This window comes from Harpia harpyja, chromosome 8 (assembly GCF_026419915.1).
Source record: "Harpia harpyja isolate bHarHar1 chromosome 8, bHarHar1 primary haplotype, whole genome shotgun sequence".
NCBI lineage: Eukaryota > Metazoa > Chordata > Aves > Accipitriformes > Accipitridae > Harpia > Harpia harpyja.
Window position 1 is genome coordinate 44,425,684 of NC_068947.1, and position 23,433 is coordinate 44,449,116.

The following is a 23,433-nucleotide window of genomic DNA, read 5'->3' on the forward strand; positions in this document are numbered from 1 at the left end:
GCAATCTGCAAAATATTCATAAAAATACTCGTTTTCATATTTGAAAAGTCGATACGGAAAATACCAAACATCTAATTTTTAGTGATCAAGACACTCTGTATTGAGGAAAGCACCTAAGGACATAGGAAAGACTGAAATAATTAAGGTTACATTTCGGAATGGGAGCTCCAAAATTGTTAATATGCTTTTTCAGCCAGCCAAATGTCTTAACAATCTGCTCGCAGAGGTTTTAGTTAAAGGCGGGCTGTGCCACCACACCAGTGACTGGTACTGGGACAAACCTCCAGCTGGGACAGGGCTGTTTGCTGTCCCTCTGCATCTGCCTGCCTGTCTGCGGTAGCCATTGCGTTACGAGTGTGTCTCTTGTCCTAGATGTTTCCTTTCTCCATGTTATTCTCATTAGCACAGAAAACAGAGAAGGGAAAAGAGCCTCGGAGCCGGGATCGGCACAGTGGTGCGAGGAGGGCGTGGGGGCCGTGTCACGCAGCCGATGGGTGGGAGGGAGTCCAAGGGTGGGAGGAAACAGCCATCTCCCTGGCACAGAGGGGACACTCGAGTCTCTTAACTCAAGAAAACACAAACCGGCACATTTCTTCCGAGGGGGTTGCGCAGGGGCTCTGTGGGGCAGGGCAGCAGAGGTGTCCCCTGGGCCCGGCAGGAGCAGCGGTGGGTGGAGGCTGGGTGGCACAGGACCAGGGCTGGCCCCAGCCTGCGTCCCCTGCCCGGCCGTCCCACGGGCTACGGCGCATCGGCAGAGTCGCCCAGGGAAGCCCTGGCAGCCTGGCGGCTGCGTGGCCCACCTGCCTCACTGCTGTCGAACTGTGAACAAGCGCAGTGCTTAGCTGGGAAGAAACATCTCCTCCGTGTCCTAGGCACAAAGGATGCTTAGTACCCTTGCACGTTTTAATTACTTTACAGCCTCTTGCCATAAGTAGTTAAATGTTTGCTTTTCTGGCGTTAGAAGCGCCAAGAGTTTAAAACTGAGTCTAAAAGACACATGGGAAGATGCACGTCCCTGCGCAGGACTTGTACAGAGCAAAGCAGAACCAGGCGTGATTCCGACAGACTGGATCTTGCAGATGGGGAAACTGAGTCACAGAATAATTCAGCAACATTAAGTCAAGCAACATCCATCATAGCACCAAGTCTGAGGTTTACAATGTATTAAAGGCATACCCAGCTTCTGAATCACAGGTCTGGGTCCTTTGCTAGTAGAAATGCTGCTAGATGATAGCAGGGACTTTGCATACTTGCAGAGATTTTAATGACAAAGTTGGAAAGAAATAAGAATTAATTCTTGTGGTTACTGACTATACCCTTTCTGTTCAATGGAAATAACATCCCTGCTTCATTCCTTTACACAGCTAACGTCATCACGGACATCTTTGAGCGGAATGTTGTGTTTAGATATATAAAATATTGTGAGTCTAAAACCTTGGGTTGCAAGCCCAGGTTTGAAAATGGAAGACCGTTTGTCATCTGGGAAGTGGAAGCAGGATTGTAAGCAAAAAAAATTGGGGACTTCTAACTTGACATGAATATTTTATATAAACCTTAAAGAAGAAAAAATGGCATAAGGAACCAGATGGCAAAACCAAACCAAATCAATAAATACATCCCAAAGGATCTTACACCTTTATTTATGAAAATATTAAACCATGTTTATATGAGAGAATAATCAAACTAAAAGAAATCCTTATTACTTGCAAATTTGTATATGTGATGCAGCTGCGGGGAGACAAAACCGTTCTTGAGTACTAGACATGTTTCCTCTGCTTTCCTCCATTTCTTTTAAGCCTTAATTAGAGCCAGATGTTTCTTATTTCCTTTCTTTTTTGTTTTCAAGCCTGACTAAAGTGTGGTGCCAGCAGTAAACACCATCTTTGACATTTTTTTATGTGTCAACTGCATCTGGCTGAGTCAGAGTCACAAACCAGTAAAATTCCAGCAAAGCAGTGCAAGCTTTCACTCCTGCTGTCATTCCCATCGGGAGCAGGGAATCGGCATTACTGCTTCTGGGGTTGCCACACAGGAGCCATAAAAATCCCAGAGTGTGTCTGAGAACCTTGTCCCTGGTAAATAACTCTGGAGGCAGACTGGAATGCCATATACCATGAACGCAGCTTCCCCTCCTGTAGTCTTAGAGTGCTGGGGGTGATTTCTAGTCACTTAATTGCTATTCAGTTGTATAGATCTGCAGTCTATTTTCCATTTCTTCTTTCCGCTCCTCAGGGAGGCAAAGGCTGGTAACCACAGTATGTAGACGTAACCATTTCTCCTCCAATTTCATGCCCTTACTGTGACATTGACTTCTTAGGTACCATCCCCTGCAGAATATTTTGTCATTAAATGGCAGTGGTCTATATGCGAGAGCTTTCTTTCTGAATCAAATTGCAAAGTATGCTGTAGTATTTATAATCATTTTTCTCAACCACTTTTTTAATGTATTTTCATTCTAAGAAGTGTATCAAATATAGAAATCTATGAATTGCAACAATTACATAACAAAGTGTTAGAAACTACTGTTCTGAAAAAGTCATCTCAGGACAAGTTATGCCTTATTTGACAAATACTAAGCTTTTTACTCCAACATATTTTGAGCAAGCACATATTTTACCTAGAATAGATTTTAAAGGCAAGTGCCCAGCAGTTTTCCAGTTGCCTTTCTCCCTTTTAACAGATGTGCTGTTGTTGTGCAGTCCTTGGGAGTCAGGCTTGCTTCCACTACTGCACATGCTGAAGGACTTTTTGCATAAAAACTATTCTGTTTTCTTCCACCGACTTCTCTACCAGTAACTCCTACCCCAGCTGCTGTAGTTCTGAGGAACTGAACCATGTGGGAGGAGGGCATTAAGGTACTAGATACACCAAAGTTTTCTAGTGCCACAGTTTAAAGAATTAATGAACCTGTAGGATTGGAATTCCTTGCTGCCAAATTTACTCTTAGTCCAAGCTAGATTTAGATACAAGGAAAAAAAAAATATTTATTTACAGAATATAGAACAAATACCACAGTTACTAAGCTTTACAGAGAGGCAGGTAACGTAAATGAGAGAAAGCCACGTTTAACCCATTTATCCTTGTGATAAAACTTTAATGGGTTCCTTCCCTCCTGTCAGACAAACTCCTCACCTTACCCATGTGTGTGACTCTATCAGTGGTGCCAAAGGAGTAGACCTCTACAGCACAACCGTTCCATGCTACAGGAGTTTTGGGACTCTAGTTTTCTCCCAGGGATGCAGATGCCCATTAATGCTTGGAGTGCACGAGGCGCAATGCTGGAGAGCACCGTCGAACTTTGTTTCCCGTGCAGGGACTCCAGCTGCCACGCGCTGGCTCCTTTCCATGGTGCAAACCTTGGCGCTTAAGTTAGGACAAGTGGGTGAGGTCCAAAGCGCTCTCTTGATCCAGACTAAAAACGCTGGTGTGTGTGCGCCCAGTAGTGTGGTCAGGGACCCAGGAACTGCAGGAGCAGCCTTGCATATAAGCTGCCAGCTCGGAGATGCTCTTTTTCCCCCAGGACATCTTGTTCCCTGGTCATCCAGGGGGTGGTTTCAGCCTCTTTTCCTTTGGGCTACTGACTCCATCGTAGCCCGCTGACAACACTGAGCAAGATCTCTTGGGCTCAGGCAATGCTGTCCCAAGACTGGGCTCGCCATACCTGTGCATGAGTGCCTCCCTCCACGCCTCACCCCAACACCGATGCAACCGTGAAGTCCCAAGTCATTCCCATGGGTGGAAACACCTTCCCATTGCGAGCCAAGCTTCTGCCCCACACTGAAGCTGGTCTGTCTTACACAGAGCCAAAGCCAAAATGTGCATTTTACATGATTGCCCAAATGGGATGCGGCATGCAGCCTGTCACCGGCTTTTTCTTGAGGTCAACCATGAGAGTAAGCAGTCACGCTGGCGATGTGGTTGGAGAGAGCTGACCCCAGCCCCAGCTCCAGGGGATATGGTGACATTGGTACATTTGATTTTCTAATGCAAACTTGTTGATTCCCCAGTTGGATTTTTAAATCTACTTCTAGATTTTTGAAGTTTCCGACTGGTAGTTTTCTGAAGTCTTATGGGGCTCTTTCAGATTTGTGAGCAAACAGATAAAATGGGAAATTAGGAAGTGGTGACTTTCTCTCCCTTAACTGGTCCTGGAGAAATTTAGAAGTTTTCTTATGTACAGGTAAGTGCATCCCACCCAAAGTTCTCCACAGCTGACAAAAAAACCCTCTCTGTCAAATATGTGGTATCAAATCCATGGAATGATGAAAGCATGCCATAGGACTGTAATCTTTAATGAATAATCAATTCATCCCCCAAATATAGTCTGAAAGTGGCCAAAACTATTTGCTACTTTTTGTCAGGTATGGTCCTTAGTTTTAATTTTAGAAACAGGTGAAAAATATGAAGAAGACAAAATCTGTAATTGCCAACATTTCTTCAAGTATCTCAGTTTTTTCTTTCAGAATGCATTTTTATCTTACAGCAAAAAAAGGTTTCTGCTTTTTTCTTTAAAGCAAAAAGGGAGCAAAGTCAAATAAAATCCTAGATATTTTTATTATTAAGCTTGCCAAAACAGAAAGATCCGGTTCATGCACTTCTGTTTACTTGGCTTGCTGGCTGCTCCATCATGTATGACACAGGAGACCAGATCCAAATCTGGGACCTCCTTTTGCCATAGCATTTGACTTTTGTGGATCTGTGAAGCTCTACTACTCAGACCTCAAAAAGAGTTGCTTCCACCTGTGTTGCAAATGACAATTAAATAGTAGAATCAAGGGAATTTGCTAAGGCAGTACTGACCTTTCCTGAATTAGAGTGCAACTTGTTCAAATGTCTGGGTTGGCTATGAGAGTAACATGTCTATCCCACCCCATCCTGCCCCATAAATGGTTATATTTTTTCCCCTGAAAACATGACAGACATCTTATATGAATAAATCAATTTTATTTAAATAAAATTACAGGCATATCTTGTCTATAATAAACTATCATAGTTTTTCCAAGGCACCGATATTTAACAATAACTTAAATTTTCTTGAGAGCAGCTACCTTTTTCTGAGTGGCATCTGTAAACTTGTCAGACTTCCCTCCACTCATTCAACTCAAGCAAAATCTGTGAAATGCTGAAGGTTGTACCTTTTCTGTCATAATAGCTACCTTACTGTTCCTGGGCATCTCTTTTGAACAATGCTTGAGAAGAATGAGTCAGGTGTTCTACATAGCAAAAACCCACCCTGAAAAGGGGTGTTTCTTTCCTTTGTGGCACCAAAAATACATCAGGACAAAACCGCACTGTGACACTCAATCCATGGGTACTGTAAGTATTAAAAATTAAATCCAAGAGACTACTCAGGATCTGTTTTTCCTTGCATTTCTTCAAGCCCAATAATGCAATGACACGTTCTCTTAGGCAAAGAGAGTTTTTGTAAGAAGCCTGCCGTACAGTTCTGTGTCACAGACTGCATTAGCCTCTAGGTTGAGCTTCTTTAAAGGCATCTTTGCTAAGCATGGTTGCACCAAACCCAGCAGATGTGTCTGATGGGCTTATTCGTCCAGTTCTCTGATCGTTTACGGGAGGTTCACAGCAGCGAGGCAGAGGGAGATACAGGTGATACCTCTCAGCAGGCTGAGTCCTGCTCACGTTTTCTCCCAAGAAAATGCGCAGACCTGCAGCCAGTGCTGGGCTGAGGCCTGGGAGCAGGTAAGGACAGAGCCAGGGCCACCAGGCTGAGGCACTCAGAGGAGGAACTGCAGCAGGCAGCCACTCTTCTGGCCATCGCGTTCGAGTACTGGCACTTTTTGTTTCTGAAAAAGCAGTTTTTTCAAAAGGAGAGTTTGCTAAGCCCCCTCCATGTTCGCAGCTCATTCAGGTTATTGAATCCCATGAGGCTCACGTTGCCAGCTGATTTTGGCTTATTGCGACTTTTGTAATAATCCCCAAGTTCTCTTTGATACATAACCATCGTCTTCACTGCCCAGCACTGCAAAAGCTTTGTACCCCAACTATGCTAACAGGAAAAAAATTCTGTCCTTTCAAAAAAATCCCAACAATTTAAAGACAAGAGTGATGTGACACAATGAAGGCAAGATTACAGCTCGGTGTGATGACACGCTGCATTTGGCCAATGTATCCCCTCTGCAGTTAACAGGCAAGCTCCTCAGCAAAGCCGTGGATCTTCCTTCTGGCTTATGCCAACAGAAAATCTGATTTTAATGGAACCACAGTACTGAAGCTCAAGTCTTAGATTTGCAGAGCAGAGTAAATATCAATTAATTCAAAGTTTACAGTGAGACCACTGCAAAGCTGAGACACGGAGCTACAAAAATGCCATACCGATACCTAGTTTACAAGAATGTCCTGAGACAGACTTCATTAAGTTTGCCAAAATCTCCAAGGCTCTTCAGAGAAAGGCATTGAAGAAGGGCAAACAGTTATTAAGAAAAGTAGTGATCTTTGACTATGCACCTGCATTTTCCTGTTTTACATTTCTAAACATAGAAATGTCTGTGAGCCAGCTATTCTTGCTTTCCAAAGCAGATTCATCTGGATAATCTGACGCCTGGTTACAAGTGTCACTTCATGATACTTGGCAAAGATCTAAAATAATTTTAAAAAAATTACCAAGTGAAGCCTTCTAAGAAGACATATCAAAGCTCAGCCGGTTTATCGTGCTTTTCTTCCTGCTTAGGTTATCCCTTTAGTTTAGAGATACAGCACCTTAATATTTGTACAGTATTAAATATAATTTACCAAGAAAAGCAGTGAAGAAACTTGCATTGTTCTTGCCTATGAGAAGCAAATTACTTGCTGAAGATCTCCTTCAGAATAAATAATCTCACTGGTTTTGGAAAGGCATAGATAAGCCTGGTGGTCTAAAATTCAGTGTTAACAGCATGTGCAGCTAAGGAAGGTGCTCCTCGAGAAAAAGAAGGTAAAAGTTGAGTCCTAAAATTGAAGTGAATGTGCATGTTGCATTGAAGGTGAAATAGCTTTAGAAAAAGCCTTTAATTTTTTTCCGAGTCCTGGGATCCCTTTGAACTACAAACTATTTTATTGCCTATCTTTTTAAGCAATCAGCTTACTGCAATTAATAATTTTATGCTACTCATTTTTCTGGTTCACACGAAAAAAATATAGGGGAAACTCAAAAGTAGAGGGTCCAGATCCTACAGCTCTCATTCATCTACCAGAGTCCAGCTCTGCATTCCCTTAGCAGCATCTGAAAATATTTGAATAATAGAAGGAACACATTTCTGCAGCACCAAACCTGATGCACTGGTACTGTTTGAACAGAATTTGTTGTCCTGCACTAGCCTGTTTCTGAAAATAATTAGAAAATAATATTTTGAGAAGGTGTTCTGAAGTTAAGGGCTGTTTTCCAGAATGATCACCATAAGGATCACTGACAGATATGTAAGATGGCCCACGGCCACCAGCATGCATCCCGTGCTCAGTCCTCTGGAAAGCAGAGCATACATGCTGTGGCACAGCAAGTGCTCCCTCCTGCCCAGCTGCCTGTGCAAGTCTTTCGAAAGATGTATTAGAGACAGAATGATGCTTCAAAAGTCCACCCCGTAGGGGCAGCATGCTTATATACAACATCATTTTCTGATGTCTTTTGCCACGTATCAATTATTTCCCTTTCACTGAGGTTGGAGCACATCCTAAGCAACACTGAGTGCTGGGGAGGGCACTCTGTTTTTCACTGGATCAAGACTTCACTTTTAGTGGAGAAAATAAATACAATTAAAAAATACATATATTTTTTTAAGTCACTCACTGCTGTCGGTAGCTGGGCTTGGAGCTACTATGAAGGCAACATCTGCCCTCCTACAGCTCACCATGTAGCACTGTGCAGGCTGTCTGGTGCTCGTGGGGGCAACACAGAGAAAAGAATGCAAATCCATCTCGTTCTGCCCTCAGATCAGCATTACCCGCTCCTGACCCAGCTGCTGGGTCCACTCGCGTGTCTGCTACAAAGCCTGCTGAAATTCCACCAAATTCCACTGAAGGAAAGGAAATAACTTTGGGAAAGAAAGTGGCTTTGCGGCCGGGTGCTGCCCCACTGGACACCCCTCGGCCTTTCTGGAGAAGAAGTTGTTCCATGTGCTGAAGGAAAGCAGAGTCACTTCACTGTCTTTCAAAGTCAAATATAGCAAAGAGGCAGGACTATCTAGGCACGAGAATGAATAACTGCAGTGGCTTTTGATCATTGTACACCTCTTTGGTCCTCCTACAAAGCTTGGTAGTGTCTCTGCGAGAGTGAACACACTACACTCTTCAAGGAAATGCTGAATGGGTTTGCAGTGAGTAGCTCTTTCCGTTTAGTGTAAAGCCACAAGCAGAGACACAAAGGTGTTATACCAGACAGCTGTAAGACTCTGATTGTTTTATCTTGTTCTACTGTTTTCCAGGTCTGCACAGTTATTTATGCAGTTATTTGCAGGGCAACAAACATGCTTATTTGGACACCCTAATTATGGATTAGGCCCATTCAGCAGCAGCTGGAAAACATTTTACTTAGCTTTTAATGAGGCAAACACACAGACTTCATCACAGTACTTCATCCAGTCCAAGTCTGTCTAATATTAGTCTGGTTTTCTTTAAATCATGTGATAAGCAAGGTACTAGTGCAAGCACCACAGATTGATACCAAGCTTACCCTCTGCAAATAAAGATGTAACTGTGTAGATGTAGACAGTACTCAGGGGATGATATTTGCATAGCATGTTGTAGTAAAGAATGAATAAGATGGCAAACAAATCTAGAAATGAGGTATCAGTTAGCCTAATGATAGAGCAGGTAAACTAGTCAAGCCATATTCATACTAAATTTCATCTTCTGACTCCTGATCTCGTTCAGATGTTTTCAGTAATCCCATTTCCATGGACTGGGACTGTTTAACCTTTGAACGAACTGCCCTGGAAACAACAACAAAAAAAGAGTTGTCAACAGTAATTCAAAGGCTTATCTGGCCATTTTTACATGGTAAAAAACTGTTTAACTCTTGCATCTCATCAGGGAATTAGGATGATTTATGAAGACTCGAAGGGGGCCACTGTGGAAGACATCTTAAAGAGGAGGTACTGATTTTGAGCAGAATCTGGGCAGAATTTAACCCCAGGCCTTAATTGTAGATACCTGTATTGTAGCATGAGTGACCGCTACACAATGTGAGCGTGTACCGTGACATTAGTATGTGCTGCCTTTAACAATACCACCTGTATGTACTGCTTGTAAGAGCTTGTTCCTATGGATACATCTAAGAGTGTACACCTTAAGCAAACCTCAGTGTAACATCTAGAAAGTTCAGTGTTGTGCAGGTACAAGACCAATAGCTGTATTCACTTGGAAGAGGACTATAAAGCTGTGAAGAAGAGCAAGTCTGGCCAACCTCCCCACGGATGGGAGCTCTGCGCAGCATGCCCTGATCAGCCTGGGGGGAGCCTGTCTGATGCTGCAGCAGCCGCTGTTCTCAGCATCAGAGGGGATGTAAGATCGCCGTCACCTTTTCTAAAGTTGCCATCCTTTACACAACGAACCAGTTACCCAGCCTTGAGTGTCGGTGCCTTTTGGACTGAGATCCAAAAAGACATGGCACCCCCTCAGTGCAAAGCAAGACTGCAAGAACTACATATGGCCAAAGCACAATAAAATAGGGCTAGTAGGATGGTAGGGGTAAAGCGAGGGGTGAGAAACATGTTTAGAACAGTGCGTGCAAAGGCTTGGTAAGGTCCTGCAGGCAGCAGGTGATCACACATGGCAGAATCAGGCTCATTTTTACAACCAAGTTAACTCTACAGTTGGAATTTTGTCAGAATTAGCACTGGATGGCGAGGGAAAGGGCTAACTTTAGAAATTAGAGGATGAAACTGGGTAGTGAAAAAGAAATCGGGTCTAATCACAGGAAAATGTTAGCAATGAAACCTGTCCAATAATCTTCAAAGTTAAGTCATGAAGCCTGCTGACTAAGCCACTTGGAATTAGAGAGACGAGCACTGGGAGAGAAGAGGAATGATGTGGGAAAAAAGGTCTCTCCTCCTTGTAACTTTTTATGCACTTACAAATGTGGAACACTATCAAAAAGAGCTAATTTTATGTGAGAAGCATTGTGCTGTCAGAGCTGTACTTTATGAATGTTTTTCCCCTTTCCACTGAAGCAATAAGTCATGTTGTCTTCATTGATTAGCAATATCTATTTTTATTTTACTTTGCAAGACAATTAATTACTTTGTGGAAACCTTTTGATTTGTCAGTGAAATTTTTCTAAGATAAAGCTACTGCTAGACTAAATAGACTGGTCTCCAACATTTTAGCGTTTCAAGTAACTTACCAGCTGACGATTGTGTAATTCACTGCAAGTATAAGAAAAGCAAAGGCGTAATGCCAGCAATAGCACATGGTCAGGAACATCATATTAGTGTGATCCGTCTGATTCCACTCTGGGCTCCCATTTGGAGGATAAAGCACAAAACCAATCTGTAATAAAATAAAAGATATTTAGCAAATGTCATTTGACGTATATCCTATGCCATATCATGTATTGTGCTACCCATCACAAGGCAGGCATTTCATTTTCTTATAGTGCTGATTATTTCTGTGATCATTATTAAAAACAATTTTGCAGTCACACTCAGGTGCGATGGATCGTTTTACACAGTTTTGTGCAGAAATGCCTTTGAAGATGCAGAACCAGTCCCAGAGACCTCCTGCTCTTGCCCACCAAATTAAGGAGCTGGCCCAACAAGTCCTGCAGCAATCACAATTACGTACTGTAAGGAAAGGGGCTGGTGCTCAGCCGTGTATGGTCTGAACTGCAAGCACATCACCAACCAGCAAACCTGCCTGGCCATTTGCACTGACTCACTCCTTCCCAACAGCATCTGGGAATGTGTTACATGGTTCAGAAGATGAATAATAAATTAATAAATAAAGGTGATCTGTAAGTCTATTTCTTCTGGGTCACCCAGGGAAAAGGTCAGGTTTTGAAATCATGAAAAAATGGAGCTTTCTCACCCAAGGCTATAAGTTCATGGGAAATACATAGCTGATTTGTTTATTCAGAGCTGGGAAAGATCAAATTCAGAGTAATGCATAAGCTGGGAAACTAGTAATCCCATGGCTACACAGGGGTCTGCCTTGACAAGCACTGGTCCTCTGTACTGCCTAACACTCTTCAAAGTCACCGCTCAGCAGTTTAGCTGAGAAGTTAGGAGCCGGGAAGAGGAGGAGAAGAAGAAGGAGTGGAGGAGTGCATTTTGCATTTCCATGCAGAGAATTCAATGACTGAGGGTGTTGATGATGCAGAAAGAAAGTCCCTTTACCTTTTACAAGTTTGTCATGCTGCAGCCAGTATGTGGTTTTCAGTCACACATACGGTTGAAGTCTTATGCAGGTGTGAAAAAAAGCCACACTTAAATCTCTTGTATTTTTAGTTCTTCAATTTTTTACTTTGAAACAAAAACTACATTGTCTCCAAAGCTAAATAAATAACTTGCTCTATAATTAGACTAGGCAGACAACAAAGAATAAATGGTTGCAACTAATTCCTCTTATGTAAAGCTTCATAAATCATGGAAGAAAAGTTTACAAACAAGAAAATAAAACACGAAGTGCTGCAGCACTAGGTTCTTGCATTCACTTATAGAAAAATACTGCTGTTTTGGAGGTCTGTCTCCTTGCCAGAGCAAGTATTTAAATATTTGATTTGGTGCTGAGTGTCCAGTTCTCCTAAGGAACAGCAAACGTTTTTATTAATCGTGTCTGGCCAGCATATAAAAAAGGGAAGCCAGTCTAGACATGCCGGAAAGAAAAATCACTGGAGTGACCTCAGTTCTCCACTATAAGATGAAACACACATCGGCACTAGTGCTCCTATTTCTTTGTTACAAGATCAAGCAATTCATTAAATTCTCTCTCGTTTGACAGCAGAGAAAGGGTTGCTATCAAATATCTATTAATTGGATAGAATCACAAGTAAGTGAAGGTATGGCAGCTACATTTTGAAGAGTCCTTTTGGGAGCCACATCCCTGAAATGTAAAAGTTTGGGCTGTAGCTTCTTCTGCTCAATTTCCCCAACACTGGTAAAGCAGGAGGCCTTACATCACTCAGCCTCTTAATGCGAATTGGGAGCTCAAATACCTTTTAAACCTAGGTCGCCACTGTTGAAATGCTTTTTAGAAAGTAGAAAGAGGCAACCAACATGAAAGATAATTTACGCCTTCATTCCTCTTCACGCAATGTCAATAGGTGCTTTACCTCACCTGTCCAGTACTCCGCTGGACATTTACTCACTGCTCCGGCAGCTGACAGTGGGAACTGTCTTTGTAAAGAACAGCATACATTGCCAGGCTGTACAATCACTGCCATTTGGCTGGTGAATCTTGAACAGGATGTTACAGAGATCAGAGGGGTCGTTCAATCACAAGGGAGAGCTCAACAAACCACCTTAGCTTTTTGTATTGATTGAAATAAAAAAGACTAGAAGTAAAATGGCTTCTTCATCTGTAAAACGGATATGATAAATACTTTCATCTCTTTAAAGGGACATTAAGAGCGCATTGTTTTCTATGAGTCCTTCAAGGTCTGTGTTTAAAAGGCATATTATATCACTTGTGAAACATCTGCAAAGGGGTAAATGACTACTTTTGGTGAAGGAAGAAATTCGTAAGGCAGAAAAGTGACCTACCTGCCAGAACCAGCTGCCTTGTAATATACAGAGGCTTGTACGGAGCATCTCTAGCACAATACTGCCACGGAAGAAAACTTCCAGAAATATGCAAACAGCAGCTCCAAAGATAGCAAATAGCAATAACTGATGAACATGAACATCCAGCATGGCTCTCCCATGAAGATGGTAGCAAAACAGAAAACCTGGAATAAATTAAGTGATCAGTTTAAGATATTTCCTTCCCTTGTAATCTCCCTGCATCTACTTTTAGAAAACAGTGAACCTTTAGCATTTCTCTTTATGCCAATATCACCTTCTTAGCTGAACTGAGTGAGAGTAATTTTTTAAGACTGATGCCTATGTACTGTGTATTCCTGCTCTTGAGCTCAGACCAGGAAATTGCCTGGGCAGCTGCAGCTCTGTCACCGTTCGTTTAAAACACATTAACAAAAAGTCTCATTCACCTGCCTCTGCAGTGTAACAAGAGGGATGCTATGAGAGAGGCTGTGTACAGAAAACATATACTGTGTCTCCAGTGCAATTCCAACACACAATTGCTGTGCAGGTAAATGCACTCACTCTGGCTTTAGCTAACAAGTCGCTTACCATGTCAGTACATACATTGAAGCACATGCCTGAACTACTGAGCACTTAACCAAAACAGGCCTGTGCTGCTATTTTCATAACATTTCTGTTGCTACCTGAGCCAGTTAGGAAAGCACAGATACACCTCTACAATGTGTGATCATGCTCTGGGCTGCAGTGCAGACAAGCCCTCAGCAGTTTCAGGAGAGCCAAGACTGATCTTTTTTAAGCGTTTCAGGGCGTTAAACACCCAGCTCCCACAGGCTCATTCTCTCAGGCTGATTTGAGATTCCCAGACCAAAGACTGATACCCCTCTGCAAGTTTCACATGCACCTCTGCAGGGAGAGGTAAACCGACCTTCAATGAACACCGCTAAGGAAAGCATCATCCTGTCCATGGCCACTGGCAGTGTGTTGGTCCCGTGAGCCACGATGTCAACCAACCCTGAAATGCCATAGAAGAGGTACATGGTGGCATGTTGCCAGTTCATCAAGTGATCCCAGTGCTTTTCCTCATAATTATACAACTTCAGATGAGGTCCATCGGGAACAAACTGCTCGGCCACCATTCCTGCACATGAAATGAGAATTATAACTATTTGTCCTGGTGCTTAAGGTATAGACTGATGATAAGTCTTTATACAAACAATAGAGGCAACAATATATCCCCACGCAGCATAACACCAGTCAGTTTGGGGTTTAGTCTGGCTGCCTGAGGATTGCTCTGGGTGATTGCTGTGTTTTGCTCCCTTCTGCCCACTTCAGCCATTCCCAATAAAGTTTTTAACATGTTGTCCAAATTCAAGTGAAAATGCACAGGGGCCTCAAAGATAATATTTTATATAAATTTTCAAGAAAATAGGCAGTGGGTGGAGGAGAGATGAAATAAGTTGCTTTGCTGAGGGAAAGACCACAGAGCGAGCTCAAGCATATATTAAGCATCACATAATCCAGAGAGGAGAAAGCCAGAGGAAACCAGGCTTCAGCTCCACTCCTGGTGGGACTATTCGCATCTTGCAGTTTCCAGCAGTGAAAAAGGAGACAGCTATTCTGTGCTGCTTTTTTTTTTTTTAAACAATTGCTATTGTAGTAGTCCCCTGACTGAATTTTTCAGCTGCCTTTCCCAGTGGTTCAAACATAATACATGCTAAAGTCCCCAAAAGAAAGATTTACCATTTCAGTCCCCTGCAATATGCAGGATGGCAGAGTTCAGACTCTTAATTCAAAGGGGATTTTTCCTATAAAGCCATAGAAGGAAATCTCTCCACTGTGCAGATTTATTAAAGGTCCCATGAGAATGTATACCAAGTTAGTATTTGAATTGCTTCTCCACCACCTCCCTTACCTTGGCCCCTCGGTGTCTTGCTAACTGGCTGCAGTACTCCAGGCAGGGGAAAGCTGCTTTTAGATACTTTATATCATCAATGAAGTTTGGGAAAGGTTTAAAATGTGTTATGCTTTTAAAACGTTAAAGTTTATTATATTGTTTACAAAGTGTGGGCCAGCATCCTGCTGTATAAGTAGATATGCTGCAGAGCAAATGCAGTGGTTTTCCACCTTTATTTCAAGTTTTCCTAACATAGAAACAGCAGGTTTTACTCCTTCTGCTGCTTTTACTGTTTATCCTTGCCAGGGTTTCTTGTCCATGTTTTTGACTGGAATTGAAATTACCATACATTACAATAATAGCTTTTTGTTTCAGGGTGAAAATAAAAACACTAGATGCATGTTTTAGCTGCCCAACTACCTCTAGACACTGACTGGGAGATTTGTAGGAAAGATGTCCCCACTCCCAGCTCTAAATGAATGCTGTTATTTAGGTTTTGATAATTTTTGAAGGCATATCAAAGTGAGTACCGTACACACAACATCACTTCAGTGCTGATGTATCTTAACTGATACAAATCCCAGAGGGGAAGGAAAAGCAAGAACAAGATTGTGGCACAGCCTGCACCTTGATTAAAAACCAGGCAACTCTGAGCATCTAAAGAAGAGTAGATAGATAGAATCTAAACCCCTAAAAAGATAGAATCTAAAAACCTAAAAATACTAAAAATTAAGATCCTTTTCAACTTGAGAGCCACACGTGCTGAGCTGCCCAGGTCCCCTGTTATTTAGCTTACTTACTCTATAAAGGTAAATTGCTAACATACAGCCTGCTGGAATGTAAACAAGGACTAGGCACTTCCAGTCAGCTGCACAGCTCACTAAACCATCCCTGTGGGTTTGTACCCAGGCCAGTCCACAATAGAAGGATAAACAGCCCACACACACATTCTGTTGCAACAGTCCTCCAGCAATAAGAGCTGTAGTTCAGTCTTTCTGTGTGAATATTTTCACTTTTGAATGACATTAATGAAGAAGCATCTGCATTTACATATTTTATCAGTAACTCAGTGGAGACTACCAACATCTGAGATGGCTGGATTCAAAATAGGAAAGCAGTGCCCCCACAGTCTGGTGCTCCCAGTCTGCACATGAGAGCCTCCCCTTGCCTAAATATCTTATCTCCCTCCCTGAAGTAGTAAGCAGCATACGAACACTCAGACAGACTAGCTGTGAAGTTGTCAGGAGACCTTAAAGAAGTTCCAAAACAGCACTACGGATGGAAACCGTGTTACAGTCCTAACTATGTAATCAATACCAGTAGCCCTATCAGTTCTTAGATTCATGGTGTTTAAAGGACAAAATACCAAAACACAATGAGATATGTTTTATCAGAGAACAAAATTTAAAAAGATAAAGTATTAAAAGGCACAGCCTTTTTGTTGCCTGCCCCAAGTCCACTTTGCTTACCAATCAGGGCAAAGACAGCTTTGATGATCCCCTCAACAAACTCCAGGCGCTGAAATCCTGCCCTGGAACCAAGGTAGCAAGCGTTCTTGTTTTTTCGACAGGCGTACTTCAGTGGATACTTCACTGACCACCACAAGCCAAAAAGAAGGAAAAAGCTTCCAGGGAGGGCATGCCCTTTGAAATTGCCCATGGTTTTCTGCTGGGCGATACCTGAAAGTGAAACAAATGCACATTGATTATGAGAATAGTGGGAGAATTCTGTGGGTTATGATTTTAAAGTATCTATCTCCTTGCATAGATCAAAAGGGTGTCACTGAATTAAGTTCTTGCACTTTATTTAAAAATAAATTTGGGTACTTCTTTTCCCTGGCTGTTCAAAACACCCAGCCAGTCCCCCCAGTTTCATAGCTTTGCAGAACAAGAGACCCAACTGCAAAGCAGCTGACCTGAAATGCAGCGCTGGCAGTTGGCAACTTAAGAGAAAAAAAGCCACAGTACACTATGTCATGCTGTTGAAGTTGTACTAGCAATAGAGAGAACATGAATATTCACAATTTGGTTCTTTCACCTTTAGAGAGGGTTTTATGTTTCTTTACTCCACAAACAGAAATCAAGACAACACCTGACTGAAAGAAAAATGAGTTGTATACAGATCTGATGGGTAACTATTCACTAATAAATTGTATTTTGTATTTCAATCCAGATGTCTCATTATCTCAAATGATAATGTCATATCATGATGTTATCATATCATGACATATCATAACATCATAATATAACATGATAATACCATGATGTTATGATAATAACGTATATGATGAGAAAACATCCAGTTGTTCTCAATATTTGACAGGTGAATTATGCACCCACAACTAGATATGTATAATCAAGTACATCAAGTGCACTGAGTGACAAGGTTATTAGTTGGTCAGTGTTACACAGTTATTTAAAAGCAGTGCCATTAATAAAATCTAGTAATTCTGGTCATCATCCCAACTTTTAGGAGAGTTAACTTAGCTCCAACAGCTTCTTCATTAAAATGACAGTTCTAACATTAAATTGCAATTTTTCTTTAAGTTATTATAAACTGAGTTGTTGTTGTTGTTGTGCTTCATGACACTACGACATACTAAATCTTTGCACAGGCAACAATCAAGAATCACCACTTTAGAAGCACTGGCAATCTGTACTTTCTGTTATTATCGTTGGTGACTTAAAAATCCGATCACCAGGCTATACTGGAGTCACCTGGTTATGAATAGAACATGGAGGCTCTGGTATATTTTTCTTTTCAGTAAGTATTTCCTATGGTCAGCTCTGCATAAGAAGTTTTAAACTGTGGCTTGTGGGCCATGGAGTACTTGCAGATGGTTCACGTAATGCTGTCTAGTCACGTAGCGTGAGCCCTCTCCTATTTCTGGAGGCTAAACTCCACTGGAAGCACTAATTTTTTTTTTTTAATTTTTTTTAAGAAGAGAAACTTTTCCACATGCACAGGTCCTGAAGCTGCCATAAGACTATTACCCAACTGCATGAGGAGAGGTGACCTATATAGCCAAAAAGGAGAAGGAAAAAAACCTATGACTGTCCATGCATAGCACGAGGCAGGCTGTGATTTAAACAGGGATGCTGAAGAGGGTCCTGCCCCCGCTGTCTGTCCCATCCTCTCCCAGAGCTGATCTCTCCCACTGGAAGGGCTGCAGAAGGGGAGAGGTGAGTTTTAAAAGCTTTTCCTGGATAAAACTCCCCTCAGCTAATTTCTAGGGAAGTATTACTGAGGTACAAGAAAAGGGAAACGTGATACTGGCTGCCCAAGCAAGCCCATTTCTGGATGTGTCCTCACGGGTATTGCCAGTGCTGGCGTCTGCGTGTCGAAGCTTGGAAGGAAAGCATGCCGAGGTGGCTGCAGCGAGCCCAGGGAAGCAGCGCCTGCCAGCCGTGGGGCAGCCAAAAAGGGAATGAGGGACGTGCTTATGTATTCTTATGAAACGTAAAGGACTCCATACGGCATTTCTGCTGTGCGGGGAAGGGCTCCGGCACGCTGCTTGTCTCCCGTCAAGAAGAAAAGCAAGGGTGCCATGCCCAGAGCTGTTGTGGGGGGCTTTGCCTCGCCTGTTGGCCGGCCGGCCGCTCAGATCAGAGCAGCAAAAGCCCTGGGGAGGAGCGAGCGGTGGCAGACCCGGCAGGCGGCTCTCAGCACGGGCACCCCAGCCACCAGGATGGTGATGACCACCTCCATCTCTGCTCGCAAAACGCTGAATTAAGCTCTAAGCCTCCCTGGGGCTGAGCACGTGTTAGTGGTGCCAAACCAGCCTGCTCGTGAGCTGAGCATCTCTGATCCTGGCCCAGGGGTGGCTGGGCAGGGCAGGAGGAGGAGGAGGTGGCAGCTGAGGGTCTAAGGGTCGGAAGACCCTTTCTCTGCCTCCCCCACCACCCTTAAAGTCCCGCTGGGTTGATGCCTGTGTGTTTTACTTGCAGGCGGGGAAAGCACTGCTCACTCTCGAGCAGCCTACGGCACAGTCGGGCTCTGAGTGGTGCGGTTGGGGGGCTCAGCCCCAGCCCCCATGGTCTTACAGAAGAGGTACCTCATTTTGGGACATCTTTAGTTCAAAGATTCTGACCAGCTTGTGCATCACTGCCAGTACTCACTGCACCATTTTTTGCCTCAAAAAAGGGCAGTACTAACAGGAGCTGAAGTTTTAGGCAATCGCCTAAACTTTGCTTTAAACCCTTAAATCCTTCTTTTGCTTTGAAAGCCTTAATTTCTGGTTCTTCTAAAACTTGCTGGCCTGAAAGGCTTTGCTGTCTTTTCAGACACATTGGTTTTTTTCCTTCTTTGAATGACAGGAACTGGGGATGAGTGGGGAGTGGCCTTTCCTCACCATATGTCTGATCTCACTGAACACGATTCATCACAAAGACTTTATTCATTAGATATTTTATTATTCACCACAGGTACATAGGACTCAAATGGAAAGATTTACCCTGTACCCCACATCAAAGTGAGATACTGGATTAAAAAGGTAAATTAAACCTATGAAAAGCCTCCCTCTAGGAGAGTACAGCTGCAGTAAGAGTCAAATGGAGAACAGTGTGTTGATGTCATCTGCACTGCATGGTACACAACACTTCACAAGTAATTCTCAATCTGTAAATTCACACCTGGGTTATATAGAGCTCGAATCACTGCAGGATTTTTCTGTCCTAAATCTGGGTAATCCATCAAGATACTCTGTTTAAAACTATTTTTGCCTTTCCAAACAAGGGAAAAGAAGAAAAGATTGATACAGCAGCTGCTGCTGCATATCCAACATAAACAAAACAGAATCAGAAAAATTGATTTTTTGCTATAAGCAATACAATCACACACTATTAGCTTTAGAGAGTGTAGACTTCAGTTTGAATTCATCTGAAGACCTTGGGGATGTTTTGTAGGATTTCTCAAGAAAGAGACATGTCAGATCTGCCAGCCAGCTGTTATGGCAGCCCTTTGGAACACTGAATCTCAACACAGTCACCTTCAGAAAGGAGTTATATGAATTATACTTTAAAACCTCAGTAAACTTGAAAACATCATGACAGAGCTCACCTTAAAGTGATAAAACTTGCCAAATTGTGAATTTTGTCTTAGCAGGCCTGAGAGTTTATTCCGGCGATGCTAGAAGTCAGCTGCCACCCCCCACAGTTTTGATGTGACTGGGAAGATTGGCCTGCAAGTAAACCAGGTTGTATCGCATGGTTTGGGGGCTTAGTATGACACTGAGGACACGGCGAGGATAAGCAGAGCCTCCCCTGCAGGAAGACCACCGTGGGGTCAGAAGGTGGATCTGGGAGGTGTGAGGCAGGGGTGCAACAAGAGGTGGCAGGAGAGGAGGACAGGATGGCAGGCTGCTGCCTTTCCACGCTGCGCTTTGGCATCGCCCTGTGCAGCCCAGGACAAAGCAGCTCTTGCCAGCTCTTCTGCACGGCTTGAGCGCCAGCCAGTTTTGGTATCTCAGGTGCTATTTATTGGACAAAGATGGTGTCAACGTGTTATGACACTACTTAATAAATTTGAGAGTTTAATTTTTACAGAGCCTTATCCCATAAGCTAGCAAACAAATCACTGGAGGACTGATGTTGCAAGACGTGCAAATCTCAGACCCTCTTTTCTCCTCAGTCCTTTCAGGGCCAGGGGTGCTGGCAGAGCCATGGCCATGTTCTCAGCAGCAAACCTTCCTTGCTGCCCACCACCTTCCCTAGGGAGCATCATCTGCTAGAGATGCAAGGAGAGAAAATCCTGAGGCAGCCCCACAGCTGGGTGCCGTGAGGTCTGGGTTCAGCCATACGGGGTCTGCCCACGCTCCCTCCACTGCCCCCCAAAGCCACCCAGTCACACCAGCTGCTGCACGTGTACCTGCAGCTGGTGACGTGCTTGCACAACCTCAACTCTGCCCAAATCCTGTTCCTAGCCCCGCCAGGCAAAGCCAGTGGTGCTGGTGCCTTCAAGAGGCACACAGACAGCCGGCATCACCCAGCCACAGCCCTCACCACGGATGACAGGGTTTGGCTTTCCAGCGAGTGAACGCAGACTCCCTGACCGTTGCTGATGGAATCGTCCCTGTTACCTGCTGTGTGCACCCCCAGGATCCCTGCGGGCTCACTCAGCTTTTCATATCTCCACCCTGAAGCCTCACCACCCAGGACCCTTCCACCCTCACCAGCAGCCGTGGGGCTGCAGCAGCCAGGGCACCACCAAATTTTGGAGTCTGGCAAAGCAAATTTTGGACTCCAGCTGGGGAAAGCTCCCTCTCCACCAACCAGTAGGGTTGCCACTCCGAGGCATGTGCCCAAGAACCAGACAGGGAGCATGCTCCAGCCCAGATTTGGACTTTCCACAGCAAGTACTCCTTGAAACCCCACTCTCGGGAGGGTGTGGGGCACACCAGGAGGGGAGGCTGCTGTCAGGGTTCAAGGGCACCCATGGGCCTTAATTGCCCCAACCAGCTTCACCCGGGACCCCCACCCTGGCACCCCTGCCCAGGGCCGCGTGGTCGCAGAGCAAATGGAGGAAAAGGTAATTAGGTGTAATTATGGCAATATACTCAATTGCCAAGGTAGTTTATAAATTTTAAGTACCAGGCAACATTTCTGGAATAAGGAACGTGAATAATTTACAGCTACCTGTGAATGTGAGATGCTTTTTTTTTCACGTTTTGAGAATTCCAAGCATGGTTTTTCTTGCAATAATCACAGAAAGCTCTGCAAGATTCAGGCTTTTCCAGCAATTAGAAAGCTGCATAGTATTGCAAAAGTGTTTTACACTCAAAATTTGCTGACCATATATAGGTTGTTGACAGTTGCCCACAAATTCCCTATGTAGCAGTAATGCTTCGCGTACCTGGGACGTTCATCCCTCGGTTCAGGCTGCATCTTACTCGTTGGGGTCTGAAGGGAATACGGGGATCCACTGGCAAAGGAGGGGATGAGCAGAGGCAGTTTCCAAGTGAGCGTTCAAGAAAAGGCATGCATTTTTGTGGGTATTAAAAGCTACCTTTTTAGCCTGAAAATTATCTCATCTTACACCAGCAGAAGCATGAAAGGCAGGCAAGAAACAGACTTACAGGATCAATTTAAACATCTTCTGACTTCATAACATTTACCAGTTTGATTCCTCGTGTCTTGAGGCCGCCCATGTGGGGACTAAGGAAAGACTTGCAAGTGGTATGGAGAAACTAGCTATACCACCTGGTTACTCAGATGGCTTCTCAATCGCTCTTGAAGAACTAGAGTAGTTTCCCTTTTTTTCCCCTTCTCCCTTTAAAAAAAGCCAGGGGCTTAGGCAGTGTAACCTGTACCGGACAGGGACACAAGCAGCAGCTGAGCCAGAGCTGGCCCTGCAGCAGGCAGCTTCCCTTCCCTGCACATTCTCCTGCCACAGCAGTATGCCTTGCAATTTCCTGTGTTTATCAAGCCCTGAGGGATGTTAAAGAGGACTGTCAACCAGAAATGTGTTTTTTTTCCAGAAATGACACAAGTTATGAGGCCACAAACTCAGTCTGCTGCAATGCATTCGTTTTTCCTACAGAACCATATGGATAACAAAAGTTAAACCCAAAGATGAAACATTAGCAAATTTGCTGCAATGCTAAAACTGAAGAGGTATTTATCTCCCATACGCTAGATTAGGAAACAATGATGTGGAGTTTATAATATTTGATTTCAAATGTTTATTTATCCATAACAGCCACAGGAATCGATCATGATGTCAGTGAGAATAATGCACCCAGATCAGAGGAGGAAATGACACATTTGTAGACACTTTCTAATCAGTGCACAAGCTGTGATCATACAGCTTTCACTGAAAACTGGAATCCAGCAAAGTTGAATGCATCTAAGACAAAGAAAATCACAGACGACTTTACTTCACTGCCAAAGTTTCCTACTTGCAGTTACAGATGTATTCACAAGGCAAGTGCCTTTTATCCTGCAGCCATTAAATTGTAAATATCACGGATAGCCATGCTGATCTGAAAAACAATGTCTGCTGTAATTACTTTGTTCACTAAATGCAGTACTGATTTCATGTCGTGTCTAAAAGTGTTTCAGCAACTACAGCCCATGTTTCCAGATGATATCACTGCTCTGGTGTTAAGGAAATACTCAGCTGGCACCTATAGCTCCTTCAGAATTAAACTGGAACTAAGTACTGTGTATGCTAATGAAAGCAGGACGTAAGATTTGCTAAAAAATGACAGTATAGCCTTGATATTTTTGGCTTAAGGGTGTGGGAGATAAAGATTTCCAGGTCAAAAAAAAGAATTGTCATGAATAGGCATCTCTGAAGCCTGTAAGAGAAGAATTCAACCACTGATAAAATCATCAGGCCTACAAGACAGGGATGAAAACCAAAAATCCCAAAGAGGTAATGACCAGAAATCTATAGACTGGCCTTAGAAAGAGGGGACTCCAAGATACAATCTCTCATCGTGCTGAGTTTCAGCCCGCAACCTGAACTACTCTATTTTTTTCAGTGCCTTGCATCTGTCAACAACTCCTCCTTCCCAGATACTTGTCCTTCTCAGCCCTTTGAGTGCTCCTCACTGTGTTTTTTCATCTCTCATGACCCTCAGTTTTCTGGCTTTCTTTCCCCTTCCTCTGTGCATCTGCTGACTCTGTTTCTGCTCCCATAGCCGAGCAGGCTATCTCCAGGGGTTATCCAGGGACAACAAACACTCCATAATAATCTTACCATTGGCTCTTGATATCAGAGCAGCTGCTAGTCTGTGGATGTGAAATTTTCGGTCTTCAGGACTGCCAATTTGGAGCCTTTTATTCGCATCACCACAAGTTCAAAAAACATACACACACAAATACTTAAATCTTGTAATTGCATGGGATA

The 23,433-nt window shown here is 43.4% G+C and overlaps 1 protein-coding gene across 2 annotated transcripts in view; it reads right to left on the reverse strand.

The window, feature by feature from the left end:
• Positions 1 to 4,924: 4,924 nt before the first annotated feature.
• The window catches only part of TMEM45A (transmembrane protein 45A), a 28,130-nt gene continuing 9,621 nt past the window's right edge, over positions 4,925 to 23,433 (reverse strand). For both annotated transcript variants that reach the window (XM_052794934.1, XM_052794933.1), the window contains exons 2-6: positions 16,053 to 16,262; positions 13,615 to 13,827; positions 12,690 to 12,874; positions 10,334 to 10,479; positions 4,925 to 8,921 (exon numbers count right to left, since the gene is read on the reverse strand). In XM_052794934.1, coding sequence (XP_052650894.1) covers positions 8,828 to 8,921; positions 10,334 to 10,479; positions 12,690 to 12,874; positions 13,615 to 13,827; positions 16,053 to 16,242 — 828 coding nt within the window. In that variant the 5' untranslated portion in view covers positions 16,243 to 16,262 and the 3' untranslated portion in view covers positions 4,925 to 8,827. The remainder of the gene's footprint in view (positions 8,922 to 10,333; positions 10,480 to 12,689; positions 12,875 to 13,614; positions 13,828 to 16,052; positions 16,263 to 23,433) is intronic.